This window comes from Malus sylvestris, chromosome 16 (genome assembly GCF_916048215.2).
Source record: "Malus sylvestris chromosome 16, drMalSylv7.2, whole genome shotgun sequence".
NCBI lineage: Eukaryota > Viridiplantae > Streptophyta > Magnoliopsida > Rosales > Rosaceae > Malus > Malus sylvestris.
In genome coordinates, this window is record NC_062275.1 from 577946 (window position 1) to 604767 (window position 26822).

At 38.8% G+C, this 26822-nt stretch overlaps 4 protein-coding genes across 8 annotated transcripts; 2 read left to right on the forward strand and 2 right to left on the reverse strand.

Moving 5' to 3' along the window:
• The first annotated feature begins 143 nt into the window (after positions 1-143).
• Positions 144-16129, forward strand: LOC126607642 (phytosulfokine receptor 1-like). 4 transcript variants are annotated; one of them, XM_050275318.1, is made up of 3 exons: positions 144-895; positions 4186-4254; positions 13613-16129. In XM_050275318.1, exons 1-3 carry the CDS (start codon positions 307-309, stop codon positions 16015-16017), a joined length of 3063 nt encoding a protein of 1020 aa, XP_050131275.1. In that variant the 5' UTR covers positions 144-306; the 3' UTR covers positions 16018-16129. The 4 variants fall into 4 exon arrangements, with proteins under 4 accessions (XP_050131275.1, XP_050131274.1, XP_050131271.1 ...); XM_050275317.1 differs by lacking the exon at positions 4186-4254 and having other exon boundaries at positions 144-964; XM_050275314.1 differs by lacking the exon at positions 144-895 and having other exon boundaries at positions 3513-4254.
• Positions 4365-7126, forward strand: LOC126607647 (phytosulfokine receptor 1-like). The gene is made up of 2 exons (XM_050275326.1): positions 4365-5667; positions 6980-7126. The coding sequence occupies exons 1-2, from the start codon at positions 4574-4576 to the stop codon at positions 7035-7037; spliced, it is 1152 nt and encodes a 383-aa protein (XP_050131283.1). The 5' UTR covers positions 4365-4573; the 3' UTR covers positions 7038-7126.
• A 1695-nt stretch (positions 16130-17824) lies between the features above and the next one.
• LOC126607648 (aldo-keto reductase family 4 member C10-like) lies at positions 17825-21802 on the reverse strand. Of its 2 annotated transcripts, none has more exons than XM_050275328.1 (4): positions 21536-21802; positions 20645-21239; positions 19354-19608; positions 17825-18269 (listed from the first exon to the last, which is right to left on the reverse strand). In XM_050275328.1, the coding sequence occupies exons 2-4, from the start codon at positions 21209-21211 to the stop codon at positions 18009-18011; spliced, it is 1083 nt and encodes a 360-aa protein (XP_050131285.1). In that variant the 5' UTR covers positions 21212-21239; positions 21536-21802; the 3' UTR covers positions 17825-18008. The 2 variants fall into 2 exon arrangements, with proteins under 2 accessions (XP_050131285.1, XP_050131284.1); XM_050275327.1 differs by having other exon boundaries at positions 20645-21259.
• A 2201-nt stretch (positions 21803-24003) lies between these two features.
• On the reverse strand, positions 24004-26644 carry LOC126607650 (inositol oxygenase 1-like). Its single transcript, XM_050275330.1, has 11 exons — positions 26365-26644; positions 26147-26255; positions 25960-26041; positions 25659-25863; positions 25474-25533; positions 25321-25373; positions 25080-25202; positions 24886-24955; positions 24636-24714; positions 24413-24494; positions 24004-24292 (listed from the first exon to the last, which is right to left on the reverse strand). Exons 1-11 carry the CDS (start codon positions 26393-26395, stop codon positions 24266-24268), a joined length of 921 nt encoding a protein of 306 aa, XP_050131287.1. The 5' UTR covers positions 26396-26644; the 3' UTR covers positions 24004-24265.
• Between the last annotated feature and the right edge of the window lie 178 nt (positions 26645-26822).

A 26822-nucleotide genomic window follows, 5' to 3' on the forward strand; every position in this document is an offset into this window, starting at 1 on the left:
GATTTCCATGGCGCAAGGTTTGCACATGGCAAATGGCAAATAAATAGACAATAACTATTAAGATATCTTTAGTGTTTGTTTGGAAGTGATTATGAAAAGAACAAAATCAGTAATAAATTGGGTTTAGGTTTAAGATTCGAAGTGTTTGACATCAAAGTCAAGTATTTTTATTCCCCTATCACTCTCTTTTATTACTATTTGCTGTTCTTCGTCCTGCTAATTGGTTCTCTCTCTCTCTCTCTCTCTCTCTCTCTCTCTCTCGACTCTCGTGCGTGTGTTGAGAACTTGACCGTGTGTTGCTGTGATATGGGTGCTCAGGATTTCTGGGTGGTGATTGTTATTGGCTTTTGCTTCCATGCTCAAATCTTGAGCTCTCAACACTTGACATGCAATCCCAACGATTTCAAAGCATTGGAGGATTTCATGAACGGTATAAATTCCGTGATTGAAGGGTGGGGCAACGATTTTTCACCTAATTGCTGTAAATGGGCAGGCATCACTTGCAATTCTTCGTCCTCTCTCGGATTGAGCTATTCCATTGATACTTATAGAGTGGTAAAACTGGAGCTTCCAAAGAGAAGGCTACTGGGAAATCTCTCTGCATCTTTAGGGACCTTGGACCAGCTCAGAACCCTCAATCTCTCTCACAATTTCCTCAAGCACTCGCTTCCAGTTTCGCTCTTCCATTTGCCAAATTTAGAGGTCTTAGACATGAGTTTTAATGACTTTTCGAGCCCCATTCCTGTCGATATCGATTTGCCTTCAATCCAGTTCCTTGACATTTCTCAGAACTTTTTGAATGGTTCCCTTCCTGGCAGCATCTGTGACAACAATTTTACTCAACTTCGGGTACTCAACGTGGCCGCTAACTGCTTCTCTGGCAATCTTCCACCAGGTTTTGGAAATTGTACTTCCTTGGAGGACCTTGACCTGAGTGCGAATTATCTTACAGGCACAGGTGATGGTATATTTCGTCTGCGAAAGCTAACCCAGTTGAACATTCAAGATAACTTGCTATCAGGGGCGCTCAGCGAACAATTCGGTAAACTCATTAACCTTGTTCGTTTGGATATCTCAACTAATGGGTTTTCAGGAACTATCCCAAATGTTTTCCACAGCCTTGGAAGATTACGGAATTTTGTAGCTCATTCAAATCGTTTTGGTGGTCAGATACCCCCTTCTTTGTCGAGTTCATCGACTATCTCCTTGCTTAATTTGAGAAACAATTCGTTGCAGGGCACAATTGATCTTAATTGTTCAGCAATGACTAGTTTGACCTGGCTTGATCTTAGTTCCAATCGGTTTGATGGGCCTATTCCCTCCAATCTTCCCTCTTGTCGACATTTGAGTAATGTCAATCTTTCCCGTAACAAATTCACTGGCGGAATACCAGATAGCTTCAAGAGTTTCCATGGCCTCTCTTACCTCTCACTGTCAAATTGCAGCCTTCCCAATATTTCTTCTGCCCTTCAAATTTTACAGCAGTGTCCAAACCTGACCACTTTGGTTCTCACCTTGAACTTCCGTGGCGAACAATTTCCTGCTGATCCAACCCTTCAGTTTGAAAAGCTGAAGGTTCTTATTATTGCAAACTGTAGGCTCACAGGTGTAATACCCCAATGGTTGAGTACTAGCAGCAGATTGCAGTTGTTGGATATATCGTGGAACCATTTGGAAGGAACAATTCCAGTCTGGTTTGGCAATTTTAGCAGTCTTTTCTACTTGGACATGTCTAATAATTCCTTTACGGGGGAAATCCCGAGAAGCTTAACTGGACTCCCGAGCCTCATTAATGGGAGGATCTCCATTGAGGAACCTTCCTATGATTTCCCTCTTTTCATGAAGTCGAATGTGAGTGCACGTGGGTTGCAGTACAATCAAGTTTGGAGCTTTCGGCCTACATTGGACTTTAGCAACAACAATCTCAGTGGACCAATCTGGCCGGACTTCAGGAAGCTGAGGTTGCTTCATGTTTTGGATTTGAAGTACAACAGATTATCAGGACCGATTCCGAGTAGTTTATCGGAGATGGTGAGCTTGGAGACCCTGGATTTGTCTCATAACGAGCTTTCGGGGATAATCCCACCTTCGTTGGTTAAGCTTAGCTTCCTGTCCAAGTTTAGTGTTGCAGACAATGAATTGTATGGGGTGACCCCTACAGGAGGTCAATTTTCGACCTTCTCAAGTTCAAGTTTTGAAGGGAACAATCTTTGCGGCTACGATGCTGCGCCTTGTCCATCCGGACGGGATGATCCTCTGGGAACATGGTTCGGCAAATCAAGCAAGGATTATACCGGAGTTATTGCTGGAGTGTGTGTCGGATTCGTATTTGGAATAGCATGTTTCATTGGAATAGATAGGTATGTCTGGACTTTTTAAGGAGAGTACATCCTTCTTTTTTATGTTACATCGTTCTGTTTTATGTTTTCTTTTGTATGCTCGTTTCAGATTGTAATCTTATTTGGTAAGTAATATGAAAATATATTTTCTCAATAAGAACCTCCATGGAAGCGACGACTGAAGAAGCCTTTGAGCCTGCCAAAAGCATAAAGTGGTCCAAACCCAAATCAACAATGGCAGAGGTGTACCGAGAAACCCATTCTCTTGAACATGAGCTACCCAGAAACCTTCAGAACCTAGAACCAAAGATACAAATTTTCCATTTAATATGAATTTTTTTCAGCATTTTGAAACCAAATAGGGAACTCAGAACCCGGAATTTAATTTTTTTCGATTAATTTTGTATTTTCAAATCCCAGAGAGGGATGGAGTGAGTGTTGCCTTTGCACTACTAACATCGTAGCTAAACCCTAGTCATTTTCACAAGCGATTTTCCTAAAAACTGTTTAAAAATAAATAAATTAGGGCCAAGTCTTCTCTAATTTCTATGGAACAGGTTTATGTAGTTGATCTTTCGTGTCCGTTTGAAAGTCATTCGGAGAGGAACAGAATCACTCATAGATTGGGTTTAGGATTTTAAGTGACTTTTCGAAAAGAACGTGGAAGGAGTTCTTCCATAAATTTGCGTTTGGCGTGCTTCTCCCTGTAAGTGAATATGCTCCTTCCAAACAAAATTCCTTTGGTTTGGTAAAGAATCCGTAAATTTCGGTGATTAGTGATTTTAATAGTCCATGATTTATAAGATTAAAGTCAACAAGATCTAGTCCACACACTAATTCAAATTTGAAGTTGGTGAAAGAAAACATTTTATTTTTGCGAAAAAAAAATGAAAACTATGGTTTTTGTTTAAAATAAATAGTATTAAAAACTTTTCGTTAAAATTAAAAAAAAAAAAGCGTGTTTGACTATCACTGTCTTTTATTAATATTATTGTCCTTCTTCCTGCTAATTAATTGGTTCTCTCTCTCTCTCTCTCTCTCTCTCTCTCTCTAGACTCTTGTGGGTGTGTTGAGAACTTGCCTGCGTGTTGCAAAAAAAGCGTGTTTGACTATCACTGTCTTTTATTAATATTATTGTTCTTCTTCCTGCTAATTAATTGGTTCTCTCTCTCTCTCTCTCTCTCTCTCTCTCTCTCTCTCTCTCTAGACTCTTGTGGGTGTGTTGAGAACTTGCCTGCGTGTTGCTGCGATATGGATGCTCAGGATTTCTGGGTGGTGATTGTTATTGGCTTTTGCTTCCAAGCTCAAATCTTGAGCTCTCAGAACTTTACATGCAATCCAAATGATGTGAAAGCATTGGAGGATTTCACGTCAAGTTTAAAAACTGTGATCGACGGGTGGGGAAGCAGTTTCTCATCTGATTGCTGCAAATGGGAAGGTATCACTTGCAACTCTTCATTCTCTCTCGGAATTGGATTGAACAATTCAATCGATACCTTTCGAGTGGTTAAGTTGGAGCTTCCAAGTAAAAGACTAGCAGGCAATCTCTCTGCATCTTTAGGCACCTTGGACCAGCTTAGAACCCTTAATCTCTCTCAAAATTACCTCATAGGCACGCTTCCAACTGCACTCTTCCGTTTGCGAAATTTACAACTCTTAGACTTGAGCTTTAATGATTTTTCCGGCCCCATTCCTTTCGGTATTGATTTACCTTCAATCAAGTTCCTTGACATTTCTCAAAACCTTTTGAATGGTTCCCTTCCTGGCAGCATCTGTGACAACAATTCTACTCAACTTCGGGTACTCAACGTGGCTGCTAACTACTTCTCTGGCAATCTTCCACCAGATTTTGGCAATTGTACTTCCTTGGAGGACCTTGACCTGAGTACAAATTATCTTACAGGCACAGGTGACGGTATATCCAAAGGTTTATTTCGCCTGCGAAAGCTAACCCAATTGAGCATTCAAGACAACAACCTAGCCGGGCCACTCAGCGAAGAATTCGGTAACCTCATTAACCTTGTCCGTTTGGATATCTCAAGTAATGGGTTTGCAGGAACAATCCCAGATGTTTTCTACAGCCTAGAGAAATTACAGTATTTTACTATTTTGTAGCTCATTCGAATAGGTTTGGTGGTCAGATACCCCCTTCCTTGTCGAGTTCGTCGACTCTTTCTTTGCTTAATTTGAGAAACAATTCATTGCAGGGCTCAATCGCTCTAAATTGTTCAGCAATGATTAGTTTGACCTCTCTTGATCTCGGTTCGAATCAGTTTGATGGGCCTATTCCCTCCAATCTTCCCTCTTGTCGGCATTTGAGTGATGTCAATCTTGCCCGTAACAACTTCACTGGTGAAATACCAGAAAACTTCAAGAATTTCCATAGCCTCTCTTACCTCTCGCTGTCAAATTGCAGCCTTTCCAATATCTCTTCCGCCCTTCAAATTTTACAGCAGTGTCATAACCTGACTACTTTGGTTCTCACCTTGAACTTCCACGGTGAACAATTTCCCGCTGATCCAACCCTTCATTTTGAAAAGTTGAAGGTTTTGATCATTGCATATTGCAGGCTCACGGGTTCAATCCCCCAATGGTTGAGTACTAGCAGCAGATTGCAGTTGTTGGATATATCATGGAACCAATTGGAAGGAACAATTCCAGTCTGGTTTGGCAATTTTAGCAGTCTCTTCTACTTGGACATATCTAACAATTCTCTCAGCGGGGAAATCCCAAGAAGCTTAACTGGACTATGGAGCTTCATTAATGGGAGGAGCTCAACTGAAGAACCTTCCCCTGATTTCCCTCTTTTCGTGTGGAGGGTGAGTGGACGAGGCTTGCAATACAATCGGGTATGGAGCTTTCGGCCTACATTGGACTTTAGCAATAACAATCTCAGTGGAGCAATCTGGCCAGACTTTAGTAAGCTGAGGTTGCTTCATGTTTTGGATTTGAAGTACAACAGATTATCAGGACCAATTCCGACTAGTTTATCTGAGATGGTGAGCTTGGAGACTCTGGATTTGTCTCATAACGAGCTTTCGGGGATAATCCCGCCTTCGTTGGTTGACCTTAGCTTCTTGTCCAAGTTTAGTGTTGCGTACAATGAATTGTATGGGGTGATCCCTACAGGAGGTCAATTTTTGACCTTCTCAAGTTCAAGCTTTGAAGGGAACAGTCTTTGCGGCTACGATGCTTCCCCTTGTCCTTCCGGAGAGGATGGTCCTCTGGGAACATGGTACGGCAAATCAAACAAGGATTCTACCGGAGTTATTGCCGGAGTGGGTGTCGGATTCATATTTGGAATAGCATGTTTCGTTGGAATAGATAGGTACGTCTGGACTTTTTAAGAAGAGTACATTCTTTTTTTTTCTTTTTTTTTTTACGCTCATAACGTAATGTATAAACAGTAGTATTACTTAAAAAAGAGTGTTTTGTTCGTGAAGTGAGAGAAATTACTGCCCCAGATTACCTGTATGTAGCAACACTCGCACATAAATGATGAGAGGTGCTTTATATATGCATTTGTATGTAAGAACTTATCTTAAGAGATATGGGTGGATGCCATTTAATGTAACAATAAAAAAAGAGGATATATTGTAAGTGATGCGGATTGAAAAATACTTGGCCAGGAGCGTGTGCTGAGGAGCTCCTCAGTCCCTCCCTTTATATGTGCTTGATTGGGTTAAATGAACTATTTAATAAGTTTGAGAAGGAAAAAAATAATGAACACACGTCTCTTTGTGAGTCTATGATGTTACATTATTAACAGATGATGTCGTTGGCAATATATTAGTGTCATAAGTTTATATTAGTGTCATAAGTTGTTCTCCAAATTTTAACTTAGAGTATCATAAAGTTCGACTGTTGAACCAAATAACAGCTACCTATAAAATAAAAACCCACCTAAAAGCTCTACCCCTGCATTCAGCCCTGACCCACCCAAAACTTTAGTTGCGCGTTTACTAATCCGTAATCAGATTGAAGGGAATTGAATTGAGGGAGAATTGAATTGAGGAGGAATTGGATTGAGGTGGAATCAAAATCAGATTCCTGTTGAAGTTGTTTACTGAAACTGTATGGAATTGAAGTGCAAATGATGCATATTTTATATTATTGTTTACCAATTCACATGAATCGGAATCAAAAGCAGTTTGATTACTAAAATACCCTTGTACAAAACAGATATAAATTTTATTTAACTAATTAATAATACAATTATTTTGTATATAAAAAAACTAATACAATTATTTATCCTTAAAAACCCTTTAATTACCATATAAGAAGCCTTTAATAATATAATTATTTTGTATATATCACACTAATACAATTATTTATCCTAAAACATTCTTTATTTACCATATAAAAATCCCCCACAGATGCCAATTCTGTGAACGCCTTCGATTAAAAACAAAAAAATTAACGCAGCCCTCCCCCTCTATAAATCCCCATCTCCTTCCATTCTGATTCTTCCTCTTCTCTTCTGATTATTCTTTCTTCTTCTTCTGATTCTTCTTGTTCCAAATAACTAATTAATTCCAAATATTTATTTATTTATTTATTATATTGGTCCTCTGTCTCTGTCTCTGTCTTATGTCTGGTTCTTCACTGGGTTTTGATTTGAATGGGTGTTGTGCTACCAGAGATGAGGGAAGGAGATTAAGAGGGTGTTGTGCCACCGGAGACGAGGGAAAGAGATAAGGAAGGCGCTGGGTGCTGTGTAACCAGAGACAAAGGAAGGAGATAAGGAAGGCGCTGGGTGCTGTGCTACCGTAGACAAGGGAAGGAGATAAGGGTATATTGGGTAGAAAAATCTGATTCCGGGTTGAGCTTTCTTCCGGAATCCAAATACCACATATTGGTTGGTAGTTCAATTCCATGCAAATCAGGGATCTGATTCCCTATTTTTAGTGGATCCCACATAAATTTCATTCCCCTAATGTTAATAAACACATGAATCACTTGGAATAAATGCAATTCCTTTTCCTCTCACTCCATTCCCCTTACGTAAACACATCCTAGAGTCTTGGGTCATATACCTTTGGGCCGACATGAGACTACCTCTACCGATCTTAATAGCGGTCCTCACTCTGCTTTCTAAGTTACGATTTTTCTCTAGTCGACATGCCTATTTACACATTTATATACACATGAGTAAAATGGACGAACAACATGAATCCTTTAATTTACGTTACAACCGGGTGAAAGAAACCCGAATTGCAAAACTCGAAAAGCTGAAGACCCGATTAACGTCACTCCTTTGCTGTCTCTGGCGTCTGTCTCCTCCACTCCTCTTGTGCAATTTTTCCTTTTCGAGAAGTAATATTTTTATTGTTTATTTTCCCTCCACCCTGTCGAATTTCCTACTTTTTAATCGAACAAAGGGTTTGCCGTGGCTGTGTGGAGCACTACGAGAATGTCAGAAAATGCAATTTAGGGTATTTTGACCTGGTTGTAGCTTATGTTTGTGTTATAAGGAAATGGATTATTTTCGGATTCCTTCTATCAAATTCATCAAATCTATTAATCCGAATTATTGAAATTTGATCTAACGGCTAAAGTTATTATAATTTTTAAAAATGGCTTTTGTTTTTAGCCATTAGATCAAATTTCAAAGATTCGAATTTGTGGATTTGATGAAAGAGATCCGGAAATGATCAATTTCAGTGTTATAAATACAGCCGTTCAGATTAATTAATGGCTCAGAAAAAAACATGTGCAAATAAGATGTGTATTTACCTATATATGTGCATTACTAGGCTAAGAGGCCTTGGGCTAATAACAACTTAGTGCTTCACGCTGAGGCCCAGTTAATAATTAATCAGGGCAAAAAACCCCAGGCGAAGATGGTGCTCGGGAAAGTTTGTTAGGGATGTCGCGTTCTAATGGGGTCGCATCCACAATCTGTAGCGAGTAGTGGGTGGTTGATTGCATCATTAGTTTTGATTCTTAATTAATAGGATGAAAATTTATCCACTTAGTACCACAATTTAACGATATTTCTTTTGATTTATAAGTGAAATATTTTAGGGTCAAATCTCGTAAATAACGAGTTCAATATCAATTTATTTTCTTACATTTAGTGTAAGTATATTTTTGTATAAAAATGTATGAGAATCTAATTGATTATATCTTTCGTGTTGGAAAATCAAATTAGACATTTGGAGGATGTATTTAATTGGCAATTTGAGAAATTTTAATGGACTTATAAATCCATGATTTTTTATGGATTTTAATTGATTTGTAGAAATTCCATGTAAAATTTTGATTCAATTCCCTCGAAATCTCATAAGGAGATGTGATATTTGTGGATGCTTAAAATACACTACGAAATATCACCAATTCTCTCTAATTTCACAACTTTTTCAAATTCTTTAAAATAAATTCATAATTGAATACATCTGTAACATTATAAACTTCTTCAAAATCCTAATTGAATACATTGGATTTCTAAGGATGTTACTAGTCTATCTTAAAATCATAATTAAACACAATTTGAATTTCAGAGAATCATTTAAAATCCTAATTGAATACCCATAGACTCATTAAAAGAATTAAAATCTCTCAAAATCCTAATTGAATGCACCCTCTACTTTTGGCACAAGAAAAGTAAGTATATGATTTGCAGGGTCTGTTACTTGAGTACTAGTTATGACGAAAATCCATAGAGTAAATATACCATGCTTGACATTGAAGCATGTAGTGTAAAGTGTAAACCACTAATTCCTAAAAGTAAAATATTAAGTTATTATTTCTCTAAATGCGATTAACATTGATCACTGGATCAATCTTAAACTTAGATTTCACGAAACATAAGATTAATTTTCTCTTTTATTATTTCTCTAGTTCATACGTGGATGATGAGTGACGCATGGCATGGCTCACATTTTCTACACAGATGGTACTCTCTAACCGCCTCAAATGTAAGAGAATCCAATGAATTAGGAATTTAGGGTTTTTGAATGAATGGGGTCGTGGCAAGACTAGTGGAAGGCAACTTGTAGCAGTGATCCATGACACTTTCTCAGTAAATATATGAGTTTGCTGGTTGTACGTATTAAATTAGTGGTAGCTCCAACATGAGGATTGAGGACTGAGGAGGAGGAATGGAGGATCATACAGATAAGGGTTCATCAAACTTTTCATATTAATATACAATATCCAATATAGATAGTTGGGATAGTCTTGACTACTTCTACTTTGGAGGAGGTGGATGTTGCTATTAGGGTCCGTCAAACTTTTCTTAATTGTTAATGGAGGAAGTTTAATTCAAGACAAACACGTACACTTTACTTACCAAAAAAAATAAAAAATCATGCACAAGTGGGGATGGATGAACATACACAAATTGTGCGTATGGATGACTTTTTTTTTTTTTTTTTTTTTTTTTTAAAGATACAAGCTGTGTTCTACACTAAATTTATCTAAATAATTAAAAAATAATTTTGAACGTGGGTACATAAAAAGAGGTGTATCGTTCTAGCTAGCTTGATTGAGCTGAAGCTGCGAGAATATGGACGCCTATTAATCTGCCATTTTGCCTATTTTTGAGCAATTTTTTTAACTGAAGTAACCCAAGTTCTCGGATAGTACGTACATCCTGATGAAATATTTGATTATGGTTGAAGGTTTTGAAGAAAGTTAGAAGTTCCACCGTAAGATGAATTGATCATATGAGGAGTAATCCAATCTTTTCTAAGCCCTTGTATGGTTTATCTCTCATTGATGTAGGACTGTCCTCACATTATCACACGTCCCTTATATGTGACGAATTTTCAAGCCTTACACGTGAACAATACAAATGAGGTGACATGGAGTACGTGTGGCTATTTGGGCTTCACACGTGGGCTAACCTGCTCTGATATCATCAAGAAAGTTGGAATTCAACCATAAAATTAATTGGCAATATGAAGAATAACTCAATCTCTATAATTCCTTGCATAATTTGGTTCCTCACTGACATAAGACTTTATCCTCACCATCACAGGTTTCAAAATATCTCTATGTAAAGGCTGAGTTTGCATGTTTGGTCCCTTGTACGTACGTACTCTACATGGATGCATGCATGCTCTCTCTGCCGATATATATAGTTTTCGCATCAGTCGATTTAGTTTTCTTACTTTTTGTGTGTGGATTGAAAGGTTAACCTTTAGGTAGAGAGATTTTTCAGTGTGACTGGTACATGGAATGGTACACCACGTGTTACTAAACAAATGGTGAGATATATGTGCTAAAAAGTTACTAACTTAAAAAATAAAATTTCTCACTATTCCTATTAAAATACGTGGTGTACCACATGTGTTTTCGTCACAACTAAAAATAAAGGAGACCAATAAAAGAAAGGTTAACCCTTTACGATAAAGATCATATATGAAACACACGTGAACAGTTGTGGACATTAGACATATATCATACATGTGACATGTTCATTCTTCACAAGATCGATCATGTATCCCCCGATGGATAAATAGGTTTTGAATTTTCTTTTTTAAAGAGATAATTTCCTTGTATTTTAAGTGATTACTTATTTGGTTATTTATAACTTTCTTTTATCATGCTAAGAAAATGGTAATAAACTACTAATTTTTATACGAGCTATATTGATGAGAAAATAGAAAATCTCAGGACTAAGCACGCCACCCGCCTGCCGGCCGGGCCAGCGAGCGAAGTTATCTTCCGGCCAATTGTCCACACCCAAAGCTTATCGCCATCTCCGTCGACGTCAATACTACCTTTACGTTTTATTTGTGTAAAGATAAATGAGATTAACTAACTGAACTGTAAATCCTTTTAAATAGAATGAATTACACATTACACGGTACACACACACACGTACACACACAAATGTCCCACAAGATCTGTACAAATTGGACCTGCGTACTTACCCAAAACGTTTTAATCCCAAACCTTCTCGTGTATACATGTGGTCCAAACCTGTTGTTTATATTTGACCCTTGAGTTGTGACGTTGTTTGTTTCTTTGATTATAGACGTGTGTTTGGGATTTGAGACATGCATGTTTGACTGTTCTGATTAATACAGTCTACAGACAGTATGTTACTTGTAAACATTAATATTATTGAATAATAAAGACCACAAATTCATTGAAATATCAAAACATTTAATCTAAAATATTGGGGAAAGCAGAAGAAGCAAAGTCTTCAACTGCGGTCTGTACCCGGCGATTTGATTTCTTTAACCAACGTTGGATCATGCATGCATGGTTGATCCATGGAGTTCAATCTCTAGTATATAGAAATCAAATAACTAAATCATTCACCTAATAACCTTGAAAATTAAGAAATAACGATTCTCACTTAAACAAAAAATAAATAACTCTTATTTTGCAACATATATATATATATATATATATATATATATATATATATATATATACTTGTTTGAAAATTGAACCCTATATGATCATACCATTCTTTAATTCAAGTCAAGGATGGTTTCACTTCTCGAATGTCAAACTCTATAAGGTGATATGTTGTCCTCCATTGTTTAAAATCCCTTTTTAAATTTTGAGAGAAAATCATTTTCCGAGTCTTCATCTCTGACTTTGGTTTCGTTTACCATCTTGAAAATGGCATTCTAGTTCTTAGTTATAAAAAAAAAACACATTTGTTAATATACTTTTTATATAAGCGCGTCTCATATGGAATTGTAACGTCCCACTTTATTTGAAAATGTGGTGGATTTGTATGTCCAAATAAAATCGGGGTAAAGTTTTATTTTTTTTTATTTTTTTTAAATGGACTAGCTGGTGGTAATCGTCAAAACAATCCACTCTTTCGGAGGCCGAATAGAAACATTTCAACATTTTCCTACCATTATCGTATTATTTATCAACGTCAAAAATCGAATATTACCACGTCATAATTTCATGATATGGATGAAAAAGATTTTGAGTAAATTAGCAAGGGTAGTGCGTCTTTTCCTCTACCTGGTTAGAATCGTCTCACAATAATTAAAGTAAAATTACATAATTAAAATAAATAATAAAAAAGACTAAATGCACTTGTCGCGCCACCCATTCGTTGACTCTCTGCCCTCCGGGCCTCACCTATCGCTGTCCGTAACCGAACCTTCATGCAACTGACCGGCTTTTGCCAGTCGCGGCTTACAGTGTCGGCGGTCACCACTTTACTAGTTGTCTTTCATATAAAGATTACAAATTACAGCCTGACAAATAGAAGAAGCCTCCCTCGCTCGCAGCCCAAAATTTAACAGAGAAAATCGGCGAGGAGAAGAAGAACTGCAAACTGAAACGAAAAACAAAAGATGAAAACTTTCGTTCGTTCATTCAACTGATTCATACCAGAAACCGTGTTCTTTTGAAGTAAAAAATCCCTCTCTATCTGTCAGGTTTGTCTTTTTTTCTCTCTTCTTATTACGTTTCTGCTTTATTTCTTCACATACAACAAAACCCATTTCTCGAATTTTGATTCATTTTTGTTTTTTTTTTCTTTCCATTTTTTGCTTCATTTCGCAGACATTATGTGTGATACAAGAAAACCCACCTCAGAAAGTTTGGTTCTTGGCAAGGATTTTGCTGCTCCTGCTTGATTATACATTCTCTCTCTCTCTCCTAGAGGGTTTGTTTCTGTGAAATGGGGGTCCAAGATTTCTGGGTTTTCATTTTTGTTATTGGGTTTTGCTTCCAAGCTCGAATTTTAAGCTCCCAAAACCTGACATGCAATCCCAACGATTTGAAAGCATTGGAGGATTTCAGGAACGGTATAGATTCTGTGATTGATGGGTGGGGCAGCAAATTTTCACCTGATTGCTGTAAATGGGCAGGCATCACTTGCAATTCTTCGTCCTCTCTCGGATTGAACTATTCCATTGATACTTATAGAGTGGTAAAACTGGAGCTTCCAAAGAGAAGGCTACTGGGAAATCTCTCTGCATCTTTAGGGACCTTGGACCAGCTCAGAACCCTCAATCTCTCTCACAATTTCCTCAAGCACTTGCTTCCCTTTTCGCTCTTCCATTTGCCAAATTTAAAGCTCTTAGACTTGAGTTCTAATGACTTTTCCGGCCCCATTCCTGTCGATATCGATTTGCCTTCAGTCCAGTTCATTGAAATTTCTTATAACTTTTTGAATGGTTCCCTTCCAGCTAGCATCTGTGACAGTTCTACTCAGCTTCGAACTCTGAAGTTGGCTGTGAACTACTTCTCTGGTAACCTCCCACCAGGTCTTGGCAATTGTATTTCCTTGGAGCACCTCTGTCTAGCCATGAATAATTTCAATGGCAGTGTACCCGAAGGTATATTTCGTCTGCGAAAGCTAACCCAGTTGAACATTCAAGATAACAAGTTGTCAGGGGCCCTCAGCGAAGAATTCGGTAATCTCAGTAACCTTGTTCGTTTGGATATCTCAACTAATGGGTTTTCAGGAACTATCCCAGATGTTTTCCACAGCCTTGGAAGATTACAGAATTTTGTGGCTCATTCAAATCGTTTTGGTGGTCGGATACCCCCTTCTTTGTCGAGTTCATCGACTATCACTTTGCTTAATTTGAAAAACAATTCATTGCAGGGCACAATTGATCTTGATTGTTCAGCAATGACTAGTTTGACCTCTCTTGATCTCGGTTCCAATCGGTTTGATGGGCCTATTCCCTCCAATCTTCCCTCCTGTCAACATTTGAATACTGTCAATCTTGCCCGTAACAACTTCACTGGTGAAATCCCAGAAAGCTTCAAGAGTTTCCATAGCCTCTCTTACATCTCGCTGTCAAATTGCAGCCTTTCCAATATCTCTTCTGCCCTTCAAATTTTACAGCAGTGTCAGAACCTGACTACTTTGGTTCTCACCTTGAACTTCCGCAGCGAACAATTTCCTGCTGATCCAACCCTTCATTTTGAAAAGTTGAAGGTTCTTGTTATTGCAAACTGTAGGCTCACAGGTGTAATACCCCAATGGTTGAGTACTAGCAGCAGATTGCAGTTGTTGGATATATCATGGAACCAATTGGAAGGAACAATTCCAGTCTGGTTTGGTAATTTTAGCAGTCTTTTCTACTTGGACATGTCTAATAATTCCTTAACGGGGGAAATCCCGAGAAGCTTAACTGGACTCCCGAGCCTCATTAATGGGAGGATCTTCATTGAGGAACCTTCACCTGATTTCCCTCTTTTCATGAAGAAGAATGTAAGTGCACGAGGGTTGCAGTACAATCAAGTTGGGAGCTTTCCACCAACGCTGGAACTTAGTAACAATAATCTTAGCGGACCAATCTGGCCAGAGTTTGGGAAACTGAAATCGCTTCATGTTTTGGATCTGAAGTGCAACAATCTATCAGGACCGATTCCGAGTAATTTATCTGGGATGGCAAGCTTAGAGACTCTGGATTTGTCTCATAACATGCTTTCAGGGAACATACCGCCTTCGTTGGTCAAACTCAACTTCTTGTCCAAGTTTAATGCTGCAGACAATCAGTTATACGGGGTGATCCCTACAGGAGGTCAGTTTTGGACCTTCCCAAATTCAAGCTTTGAAGGGAACAATCTTTGTGGCGACCATGCGCCCCCATGTCCATCAAATGTGCATTATCCCCCTGGGAAGCCCAGCAAAACAAGGAAAAATAGAGGAGTTGTTATTGGTATTGCTGTCGGAATTGCATTTGGAACAGCATTTGTTCTTGCTCTCATGTTCATAATTGTGGTGCGGGCACATAGCCGGAGAGAGGTTGATCCTGAAAGAGAGGACCACGATACCAACGGGAAGGATTTGGAAGAACTCGGGTCAAAACTAGTGGTTCTGTTCCAAAACAAGGATGCTAATAAAGAGCTCTCTCTTGATGACCTTCTACAATCTACCAACAATTTTGACCAAGCAAATATCGTCGGTTGCGGGGGTTTTGGTCTGGTTTACAAGGCCAGCCTTCCTGATGGTAAGAAGGTTGCTATCAAGCGGCTTTCTGGTGACTGTGGCCAGATGGACAGAGAATTCTGCGCTGAAGTTGAAACCTTGTCAAGAGCTCAACATCCAAATCTTGTACCTCTTCAGGGTTATTGCACGTATAAAAGTGACAGGCTCTTGATATATTCTTACATGGAGAACGGTAGTCTGGATTACTGGTTACATGAGAAAATCGACGGTCCAACCTCTCTAGATTGGAATGTGAGGCTTAAGATTGCTCAAGGGGCAGCGAGAGGGCTTGCTTATTTGCACCAGTCATGCGAGCCCCACATCCTTCATCGGGATATAAAGTCAAGCAACATCCTTTTGGATGAGAATTTTAAAGCGCACTTGGCGGATTTTGGTCTTGCAAGGCTCATACACCCGTATGCTACTCATGTAACAACTGATCTTGTTGGGACATTAGGCTACATCCCTCCTGAGTACAGCCAAGCCTCTGTCGCTACTTACAAGGGCGATGTGTACAGTTTCGGGGTTGTTCTTTTGGAGCTGCTCACCGGAAAAAGGCCGATGGATATGTGCAAACCAAAAGAATGTCGGGATTTGATCTCGTGGGCATTTCAGATGAAGAGGGAAAAGAAGGAAAGCGAGGTGTTTGATCCATTCATTTGTGACAAGCAGCACGATGAGGAACTGTTGTGTGTTTTTGAGATTGCATGCCTTTGCTTAAGCGGAAGCCCGAAGGTGAGGCCTTCAACTCAGCAGCTAGTTACTTGGCTCGACAACATTAACACCAAGAAAGTTTAGCTTTGTTTTTTAGATAATGAAGCCAGGGAAACCCTGGTTGTACAGCAACATATCTTACTTGTATAAGAAGTTATATTTCCTGATCTATAAATTGTTATATTTGCATTCTCAACGTTGGTTTTTGTTGTAAATATTTATCCTCGACGGAATTGGTTTCGTATTGTCGCTGTGCGGCATATCAGCAACGACAACGGTTGTAAGAACGTGCTTCTTTTTCGTGTAGAAATCACTTCTACTTTTAAGCGCCTTTAACATAAACGCTTTTATATAAACCTGTCAAAAGGTGCTTCTCCAAAAAGGCGATTCCACAACTGCAAATCGCTTTTAAGTTTTTCTACCAAACGTTTCAGAAGCAAATCCCAAACAGGCACTCTGTTATCTTTCTTTGCTTTAGAGTTCAAACATCTTGAAGACAATAGGCGACCGTTGAAATTTTGGACGTAGCCAATTGACAATTGCAATGTCGTGCATTCCCCCAAACCCATTCACATCGACATCAATTTATGAAAGAAAGTCTACAAAACCGAATTTGTTTTCTCTTTAGACCTTACTGTCCGGAGCCTAAGAATAACGAAATCTGGATCTCAGTTTGTTTGAAACAGACATCAAAGTCCTTGGTTTGTGTGAGGTAACCGTTGAAATTTGGACGTAGCAATTGACAATTGCAATGTCGTGCATTCTCCCAAACCCACTCACATCGACACCAATTTCTGAAAGAAAAGTCTACAAAACCGAATTTGGTTTCTCTATGTACCTTATTGTCTGGAACCTAAGGACCATGAAATTTGGACCCTTGGTTTGTTTGAAAGAGAGATTGGAGTCCTTGGTTTGTGTGAGGTGAGCCAGCAGAATGAGTTAAATGGTAACGGTCATATTCAATTTGAGTGGTTCTTAGACTACGAAAAGTGAAATCCCATATGACGTATGTCCTACAAAACCACAAATGTAGTCATATATTTTTTTTATTTGTTCATTTGACATTTAATTAATTAACTAAAATTATGGTGTTAGTCAGAAAGGACGACGTGATGGACCAACTCTTGCGTCTCACGGGATTTCTTTGACGGCCGGTGGTCTAACACTATGTTTGGATGAAGAAATTTAACATTACTAAGGAATTTTAAAATGACGGAACTTGAAATGAAGGGATTTTATTTTCTAGAATTTTTTAATTTTGTTGTTTGGTTAACTTAAAAGAATAATGGAATTGAAAACGGAATTTGTTAATTTTAAACTCTCAATCATAGAAATTGGGAAATGACACCTATTTACATGACATTTTAACTTGGAAATTGGAGGTCCCAAATTCCAAGTTTTCTTTCCACGCGGAAATTCTAAATTTCTATGTTATAAATTCAAACAAGGGAATTTGTGTATGTCAATTTATAAATTCTGACTTTTATCCAAATTCCAAGTTTATTTCACTCATCCGAACAGAAAAAAGAAACCCGCAAACTATACAGGACGGAAATTTCCATTCGTATTTGCAAACCAATACCTTATACAAACCATTTATCCACTTGTATTTTTCCAGCCAGCCTTATACGCTTTCAAATTGACGAGCAAGTGTGAATCGAGAAATTTTCTGACATGAACATCCACACGGCTGTAGATAAACTCGAAAACAATATCGGGGCACATGATTTGGTGGCCTGCGAATTGCGATTGCCAAACAATAAGATATGACATGCCAGTTCTAGTACATTTTTAATGCCAGCTTATATGCACAGAGAGAGAGAGAGAGAGACAGAAGTACACAACACATCGAAATCTGATTTCGTAAATACATGTTAAAGAACAACAAAAGAAAAGAAATATTTGGCACTTGAATTGATAATATCTGTTCTGAATAATTTCTAAGCATCCACAAACAACCAGAAATCTTGCAAACAATGGGCACACATATTATGAGATGGTCACTTCTTTGAACAAAAATGGCACATTGTATGAGGAGGAGGAGGAGAACGAGGATATTATTATCTATCGGCGTATCAGGCATTGGATTCCATGTCATCTTCCATCTCATGCACAGCTTGAAGTGGAACACTTCCAGACATAAACCCACTCTCCGATAGATTATTCAAAGGACCGTTTCCAAACAAGCATACCTGGGGCTCGATCTGGTTCAAGCGGTTCCACTCATCATCTGATAGAGACCAACTGAAGATGTCTATGTTTTTTCTTATCCTATCAGGCTTCAGGCTGCAAGGCAGCACACTGGTTCCTCTTTGCAGCCCCCAACACAAAATCACCTGAAACAGATATCAAGTGTGACTCAAATCACAAGCACTGCCTTTATTTCTGGTACTGATTGAGGACAGAATCATCTGGGAATAAGTTTTGGTCTCCTATGCTTAGTAGCGCATTCATGTTTTAGCAGCCAAAAACCCAGTGGCGGTTTTGATATTTAATGGAAACACAACTGGTTCCACCTTAGGTGCTTAGTCTGAAAAGTACCATTGCATGAAGGGCTGTAAATGTTTTATGGCCCAAACCGATACAGAAAAATCTGAAACTAGAATGATCGGGACCCTAAAATATGTAATGAAGCAAAACACTATTGCAATCAGAGCATCCACATATTGAATTCATGCAATTGCTTTTTCAAATTTCTGACTGCCTGAATTGCTTTGCATTAAAAAGCACAAACGATGAAGATGGTGGTTTCCATCCCTACCATAACCATGCTTGCAGAATTTAAAGATGAAAAGTAAAATGTTGAAAAACACCAATTACAAAATTCTGGCTCATGTGTAGTACAAATCACCAGCGAAACTATAACTTCCAAACACGTACCAACCCCATCTCATTTCTAAACATAAATGTGCCACGCCTAGCTTAGATAGCATAGTCACTGGCGGACCAAGCATACCAAGTTACCAACACCAGGTATAACCCCTCTCCTTAAATACGTATTATTGTGTAGTTTCTGTTTTAAGTATAACATTCCTTAGGACATCACCAATAGCAAAAATAGCATAGAGTTATTGGTGGGGCAAAGAAGAATGAAGAGAAACTAATGTTGATTCAGCATATTATTGAGGTCCTAATTCAATGAGGGATCCACTCCAGACCTTTCGGTTTATAATCTAGTTATCTCCAGTCTTGGTTTATATCTTCTGAAAGTCAATCTTGCAAGTTCAACCTATCTATAGCAAGGGGATAATGGCACAAACTTCAGACTTCGGGAAATTTTATAGAAGTCTACTCTGATATGGGTCTTGAAATCAAAAGGATATTCAAATTATGTAATATGAATGGTACCTCCATTTCTGGTACATAGCTTGAATGACATGAGTAGTAAGGAGAAAAAGAAAGGACTGGAATCTAAAGTACCTGCTCAGGTGTTTTTCTGTGTCGGTCTGCTATCTCTGAAACTGTTGATATTTTCAGCATAGGCCCATGCACAGACCTTGACCTCCTGAATGATATGCGAGGAGTTCCAGGTTCATCTTCCCCACCTGAACTGCTATCAGATGGTCCAGGAGTAGAAGTTGGGACTCCTAAGGGTGTGTGAGCAGACACATGGATACCTTTCAATTGACAGAACTTTACAAGTTCATCTTGCCTCCAAAATGGGTGCAACTCCACCTAAAAATCATAAATCAAAAAAGCAACCTGAATTATGTTATAATATCATAGATTGAGTAGCTTCAAGACCAGACCCTAACATTCTAGATTGAAACAATGATGATTGGATACTAATTAAAATCTAGCAAAGATGAATGTAAAAATGCAGCCACTGTACCGGAAAAGAGTTGGGTTTCCAGTGTCAACATTGAGTCAGAAAGAAAGTCATGAGAGGTTTTAGTCCTACAAATCAGTCTCTTTTCAATAAAATTAGATTCAAGTTTCAACTAGTTTTGGAGCACAAATGCAGTGACGTTGGCAATATATATTAGAAAGGATGTGATATCCACACACCTCATTTTACTTCTCACACACCTTTTTAATTTTCGGCCGTCAAATCGGATGAATTGAAGAAGATCAATGGACAGAAATTATCAAAGGGTGTGTGAGAAGTAAAATGGGGTGTGTGGATAGCACACCCCTATTAAAATATCAAAGAAAGTTCAAAGATCGGTGAAGAGGTAAAATTCAGTCTTTAAGTTCATTTTCCAGCCAGACTGTGCTAGTAGGCCAATTCTTACCAACTCAAATGATGTTTTTCTGTATTTCACATAACATATGTATACCCAATTACCCATTTACCCAAGTAGAACCTAAATGAGCTGCTTCAATACAGGTTATGTTATGCAATATTGTTATATAAATGCAGGTTCCTTCATGTTGCACTGAATCCCACCGTTCAACACTTACAATTACTAGGACCGTCAACCAAATAATGGAGAAAGTGCAGGACATGCTTTGTTCATGCGAGTAGATTGTAGCAAAATAGTTGCTGAAAAACCTACTTATCTAACTAGATTTTCTCGTCAAATGTTACTAGATTAAGTCACTCGTCTACTCTAACATATTAGACCCATGGATCGACTTTGTAATCAAACAAGAAGCAGAAAAGGAAAAATAAAGATATGGAAATACATTGCATCATTCAAACAATAATAAATACTTATAAAAGATGCTGAAATGTTAAAAATAGCAAGAATGATCTACCGAAACCAACCTGATTGACAGCAGGTACAATCTTTGCAAATTTAAGCAATTGTTTGATTTGTGAAACACTGAAATTGCTGACCCCAATAGCTCTCACCAGACCCATCTCAACCAGACCTTCCATAGCTTTCCATGCTTTCTTCAACCGATTCAAGAATTGCCTATACTCACTCCCAGACTTTGAAGGAGGATCAGTAGCATCACCAAACGCCGAGCTGTCAGGCCAATGCATCAAATATAGATCCAAATACGAAACTCCAAGATTCTTAAGAGAAACTTGAACATAGTTCTCGATTTTATTGAGAGAATTCATTGTGCAGTAGAGCTTAGAAGTCAAGAAAACGTCTTCCCTCTTCAGTGAACCCTTAAATGCTTCAGCTAATGCTTCCCCAACTTCGATCTCATTACCATAAAGATGTGCACAATCTATATGGCGGTAACCAACTGATAACGCCGTTTTTACGGCTTGAACACAAAGGTCTCCACCACTCTGCCATGTCCCAAGTCCAATGGCAGGAATTCTATGCCCTGTGTTTAACACAAAGTAACTTCCTGGTGTTCCAAACTTTCCCTTCATCCTCGAGTTTCAGAGCCAATCGGGTAGACTGTAAATAACCAAGCAATCCTAAATCCCAGAGTGCAACAATCAAATCGAAATTCCAATAATTCAGCTATATTAACAGGTGAAATATGAGCTCCAAGCAAACTATCAAGAACCCAAAATCTCAGAAACGGGGACAAAGTATGCAAATCAAGCAAATACCCAAATAATCAAACACCAAAAACTGAGAAACCCAAGTCGCAGAAAATCAAAAGAAGACTTCCAGACCAAAAAAGACTGCAACTTTGACTACAAAATTGCCCACAATCTGTATGTCAAAATGTCAGAAAGAGAGCTCACCACGACAAGAAGCGAAAGAAAAAGCCAATGCTGAATCAAACAATCAAGCCTTTTTCGTTGGAAACCAATAGAAGCGTATCACAATTGCTGAAGTGTGTACGAACATATTCAATCAAGGGGTCATGGTCAACAACGGCCGCGCAGAGAGAGAGAGAGAGAGAGAGAGAGAGAGGAAAGGGAAGCCCCCAAAACACAAAACAAAAGGCTTAGCTGTGATATCAATCTCTTTCCATGAGGAAAATGCAAAGGACAAACGCTGCTATGCTCTCTGCGTCTAATTATATATATTACTAATACTTAATTAATTGTCATTTTCTAATAAAATTATTGTTTTTTTTTTTTTTTTTTGGAGAACATAAAATTATTGTTTTGAGATGGAAAAAGTTAGAGAGAAAGAGAAAGATGGGGTTAGGGGATATAAAATTCAATGTTTAACCCACCTAACTTCGACCACCCACCACCCACCCCCCCACCCAACCTAAAACGACATTCATTGACGATTTGATGTCTTTTTTCTCCATACAAGAACGTATGTACAAATCAATCAATAAATAAACATGCAATGTCTTTGTTTCGACGTGACAATCTTTTTCTAATCATGTTTGTGAAAGTCGTAGCAAATGAGGAAAAAAGGAAAGCTTTTGCCATAACGTACCGGTAAAAGCAAACTGCTTTTTCTTCCACTTTTGGGTTCGGATTCTTGTACTCCAACTTTGACTCTACGTCGCCGGTCGGTATTATTCATCATTCATTAATGTGATCATATATAGACCAGTGATGAAAGTACACTTTACCAATTTTTCCGGAGCTGATAGATCTAGCAGTTCTGACCATTCAATTTAAGCTATACGGTCTCTACTAGCCCCATTTTATTGATTTACGTGTCACAAAAAATCACGCTCTCATCTCTCTCTTGAGCGCTCCAGATAGTTAGGTTCGTCGGGTCAAAAGTATGAAATTCAGAGATGATATAATCGAAATAAGATGGAGTCGGAGTAGGCTTCACTAACTCAGAACAGAAACAAGATGAAATGACAATAAGTTTAGCCACAAGGCTAACTTAATGATTAAGCACTCGTAGGGTGAAATTTTCCAGCTCGAGGTGACACTCAAAATTTCCGGCCAACATTCAAACTTAAAAGCATGTGAAGAACAACCGAGTCTAATAGAATGGACTTATAACTAAATAGGTGCATTAAAGTGATTGGTTGTCCAATTGATCAGTTAAGTGGGTAGTGATTCATTATCACCTCATGTTGAGTCAAATAAAACACACACTAAGCTTTCAGGTTAGTAAGGTATCCCACCCGTTGAAAGCAGTTAGCAAATCACCTTATGTAGTTGACCCTAAAAATTACCAAGCCTACGTGGCATGCAGGCCGAGTAATTAATAAACTAACTACGTCCTTCAGTTGTGTGCGGAGCATGCCAACTCGTCGGCCGAACTCGGCCAGGGAGTAGAATGTATTGATGTCGCGTTGAGCGCACTGTTGACTTCTCAATCTTGCGACTGCAGTCGAGGAAGGAATACGTCTCGGCCTTTGGGTTCTAGAGCCTGAAGACAAGGCTGCTAGTTCTACGAAGTTCACAAATCGTCAACGCCAAGTTCGGTCACAGTGATTATATTCGTGAAAGTATAAGCACGCTGAGTTCGGTCATATGAGATATATGTCTTGATTGTAAATGTGGTTCGATCGTCGAAATGTCAAACCTTAAAAGATACTTGTGAATATCCAATCATAAAACAACTCGACGTTCAACGTGCAGAGCCTAATAACCTGTAACACCTCACTTCGCCGAGAAAGATGATGAAATGACCTCCACCAACAAGGACTCAAAAATCCTTATCGACCGAGATTTGGATAAATAACTAGTAGGTCTCGAAACAATGTTGTTTATCCAAACTGAATGTGCTCTTTGATCGGCTTATTCTACAAATCTAGTGTTGTTTATCCAAACTGAAGATGTCGTTGGTTGCCTTCACAGTGCTATTTATCCAAACTAAAGATGTGTTGGCGAGAAGAAAGGGGAAGAGGATATTATCTCAAAGCTTGTTGAGAAACTTTACGTAGAGCAATTTGTATATTGAATTGGAGGGGCTTGAATGATGCACTCTCTTCTCTATTTATAGCAGCAAATCCCCTCACGTCCGAACTAGAAATGGACTAGGATTTAAACTCCTCAATCCAATCCGATCAGGTTTCGACCAATCCTAATTCCTATAGGACTTTAAACTAAGCTTTTTAACAAACCAGATTCATCCCTAATTCTCAGTAGTTTTTAGGCTTAAGATTCCTTGTTGCAAACCTCTTCGTAATAGGATTTGGCCGACCTTGACTGGACAACCCATAACAAGATTATATATGAATACTACTGGGCCAAGAATGACTCTAAGCTGAGCCCAAAATATTATTTTGGGCCCAAACAGTAGTAAAAAAAAAAAAAAGGCGTGGGAAGAACACAGCAGGTGTCTGAGAAAACAAAGCGCAATGGAATAACTACAGAGGTAGCATCCTCATTACACTCCGACATATACCAGTCAGGATAAAGGTAAAGCACCTCCCCGAAAGCAAACCAACATAAAAGGGACAACAAAGGGAACAAAGGGAACAAAGGGAACAAAGAAAAAAGAGAAGGCAGCGAAAGTCCTCCTAAATTAGCGCCTTTATTCAACTGCCACCCATCTGCTTTATTCACTGATCCAACTTTCGAGCTCTCCCAATTTCACCTTCACCATCTCAGCTTTGCAGGAAAGTACTGCAAAACAATAGTCAAATTTTAAGAACACAGAGAACCGATGGGAAAAAAGAACGAAATCAAAATGATCCGATTCACAGAAACGTAAGGAGACGAGAACTCATGATCTTGAATCTCTACCTTCTCAATCAGAGAGAGATAGTAGGCCTTGACTTTCTCAACATCGATGCGAACTTTGCTCTTGCTGTAAAGGTCATACTTGCTGCATACAGAAAAGCAAAGTTAGTTCGTCTGTATTGTTTTATCAATATTTGTAAACCAGTATGTCGAACATATGTTTGGAAGGATATCGCGTCTATCTTCGGTTACATACAGTCTTATGTTGAGAAGTGAATATTCTTACTTGAATACTTTGAGCCACTTCAAGTTCTCAATGTCCTCTTCATTCATCAAGTGCTTATATGCTCCTGCCTTGTGTAAAGCTGCAAAGTAAATTTGATCCATAAATACTAAATATTAACTTGAAACCGGAGAGAGAGAGAGAGAGAGACAGTGAGTGTGTGTGTTGTGTGTCTACATGTTATGTCAAGTAACGCAATTGAAGGAAAGGGAGCCAACAGGGCTCTTCGCTTTGCGAGGGTAAGGAAATGTACCATAAAATGAATGGTATCTGATAATGAAAAGACCAGCCGAAGGGAGAGTGCTTTTGTTCTCCTTGGCCACCTGTACACACAAAACCGAAGTAAGATTACCATTGTAAGACTGAAAACATTATTAAAAAAGGGTGACTCCAAGCCAACAAGGCTCCCCGCTTTGCAGAAGTTGGTAGAGCATTTGCTAAACGTACCAAGTACATGTAGTCATCGTGGCCCCATGACATCAGTACATTGTCAAGTCCACAGCCCTCAGAATAGATTCCATACTTGGTATTATAAGCAGGATTGTTGTAGTCAGGATTTTCCTTGAAATGCTGCAAGGCCAACCCGATTCAATATTAGAGACTATCTACAAATGAACATAATTTTGGTGAACTGATTCATTTCATACTATGACGATAGAACTTGGTACAAAATTTGTGAGCGAAAGACCTTGTGATGAACAATTGACTCATCGAAGGCACACCCGACAGGAAATGTGTCACCTGTAATTAACAAACAGTCTCAGTTAGTTTCATATTAATAACGAAATGAAACAGACGACGGATTCAATGACCAAAGGTTAAACAAGAAGATGGTGCTCACCTACAACAGCCCACTGAGGAAGCTCCCCGAAAGCAGGAAGATTAAGAACCTTGCCAAGATCTAAATGTCATGAAGAACAAAGTTTAAGCCAACTGGTCCTCATGATAAGCTAAATTTACAACAGATACGACTCAGATTGGAGAAGCACGTAATTAATTAATAACGATTGCATAAGTATAGTATACCATGGATCAAGGCAGTCAAGTGCAGCCATCCTTCATTAGGATAGTCCTTTCTGATAGCTTCCGCGGTCTGCAAGAGATGCTCGATCTGGGGCTCATCCAAGTCGGGATCACTCTCATCCACAACTTGGTTGAGATGTTCACAGCATTCCCATATGCTCATTTCCACCTTATCCAGTTTTCCATATTCTTTCCTCATCCGCTTCACCTGCAATCAATTGTTAAACATCCAACCAATCATTACATAAAGCAATGACCTAATTAGGAAATCAAAGAAAAACCAAATTAGCAGCTGATTGTTTACAAAGTCGACGCTCTGGTAAATGTGATTGATTCTGTAGAACTCCTCGACCCCATCTCGCCTCTCGCTGCTAACATCATAATCCCTGCATTTGCACGATATAATTTCATATATTCTACGAATGGAAACATTAAAACCAATGAATTGCAACTGTAATTTGCAAATTTCTTAGAAATGGCAAGAACAATACCTGAAAGTGTGGCCGAATGCGTTCGTCGGAGGCTCCACAAACCCACCATCCAACACCAACTCATTTTCCTCGCCAGATTCAGAGACCTTCTCCTCCGCCTCAACCGCTCCTAAAATTCAATTAGTAATAATTCAAGAAAATTATTAGCACCCCTACATGCATGTGTGTGTATATATATATACATATATATAAATATATAAGATGGGGAAGAAATGTACCAAAGTCGGGCTGCTGAACGAGGATGGTCATCCTGCGGAGTCGACGAGCAATCTAAAAGACCGACTGGGGAGAAACGTCGGAGGCGGCGGCGATTGCAATAGCATGGTGAGGGTGTGGGGGAAAATGTGAAAGTATTTATAGCTAGCCGGAGAGTCCTTCGCTGAGAATTCCCAGTAACCGAGTCCTTCCCTGACAATTCCCGCTCACCGAGTCCTTCACTGAAAATATTTCCGAGAATCTGTGAATGTGATACGTAAGCCCACCATTTCAGCTGGACATGCAGACATGCTATAATATTAGCTGTCATCCTCTCTCTCCATTTTTTATTTTTCTAAATACGTTTAAGGATAAATATGTTTTTATGACGTCAGGGAACTCGCTGTGGATTTTATCTCGATGCGGATGCTGAGTCAGCTGCCCCTGCGGTGGACGGCTTAGAAGGAAGGAGGGTGGATTA

Excerpts from the sequence above, each read along its gene's own strand:
- LOC126607642 (XM_050275314.1), top strand. The coding sequence starts at position 3,591 with ATGGATGCTCAGGATTTCTGGGTGGTGATTGTTATTGGCTTTTGCTTC. Across the intron at positions 4,255-13,612 it reads TCTTACAGGCACAGGTGACG|GTATATTTCGTCTGCGAAAG; the intron begins GTATATCCAAAG and ends GTGTACCCGAAG.
- LOC126607647 (XM_050275326.1), top strand. The coding sequence starts at position 4,574 with ATGATTAGTTTGACCTCTCTTGATCTCGGTTCGAATCAGTTTGATGGG. Across the intron at positions 5,668-6,979 it reads TGTTTCGTTGGAATAGATAG|AGATGAGGGAAGGAGATTAA; the intron begins GTACGTCTGGAC and ends TTGTGCTACCAG.
- LOC126607648 (XM_050275328.1), bottom strand. The coding sequence starts at position 21,211 with ATGAAGGGAAAGTTTGGAACACCAGGAAGTTACTTTGTGTTAAACACA. Across the intron at positions 19,609-20,644 it reads TTGTACCTGCTGTCAATCAG|GTGGAGTTGCACCCATTTTG; the intron begins GTTGGTTTCGGT and ends TATGATTTTTAG. Across the intron at positions 18,270-19,353 it reads ACAGAAAAACACCTGAGCAG|GTGATTTTGTGTTGGGGGCT; the intron begins GTACTTTAGATT and ends TATCTGTTTCAG.
- LOC126607650 (XM_050275330.1), bottom strand. The coding sequence starts at position 26,395 with ATGACCATCCTCGTTCAGCAGCCCGACTTTG. Across the intron at positions 25,374-25,473 it reads TCCTCAGTGGGCTGTTGTAG|GTGACACATTTCCTGTCGGG; the intron begins GTGAGCACCATC and ends TGTTAATTACAG. Across the intron at positions 24,715-24,885 it reads CAGATACCATTCATTTTATG|CTTTACACAAGGCAGGAGCA; the intron begins GTACATTTCCTT and ends TTTACTTTGCAG.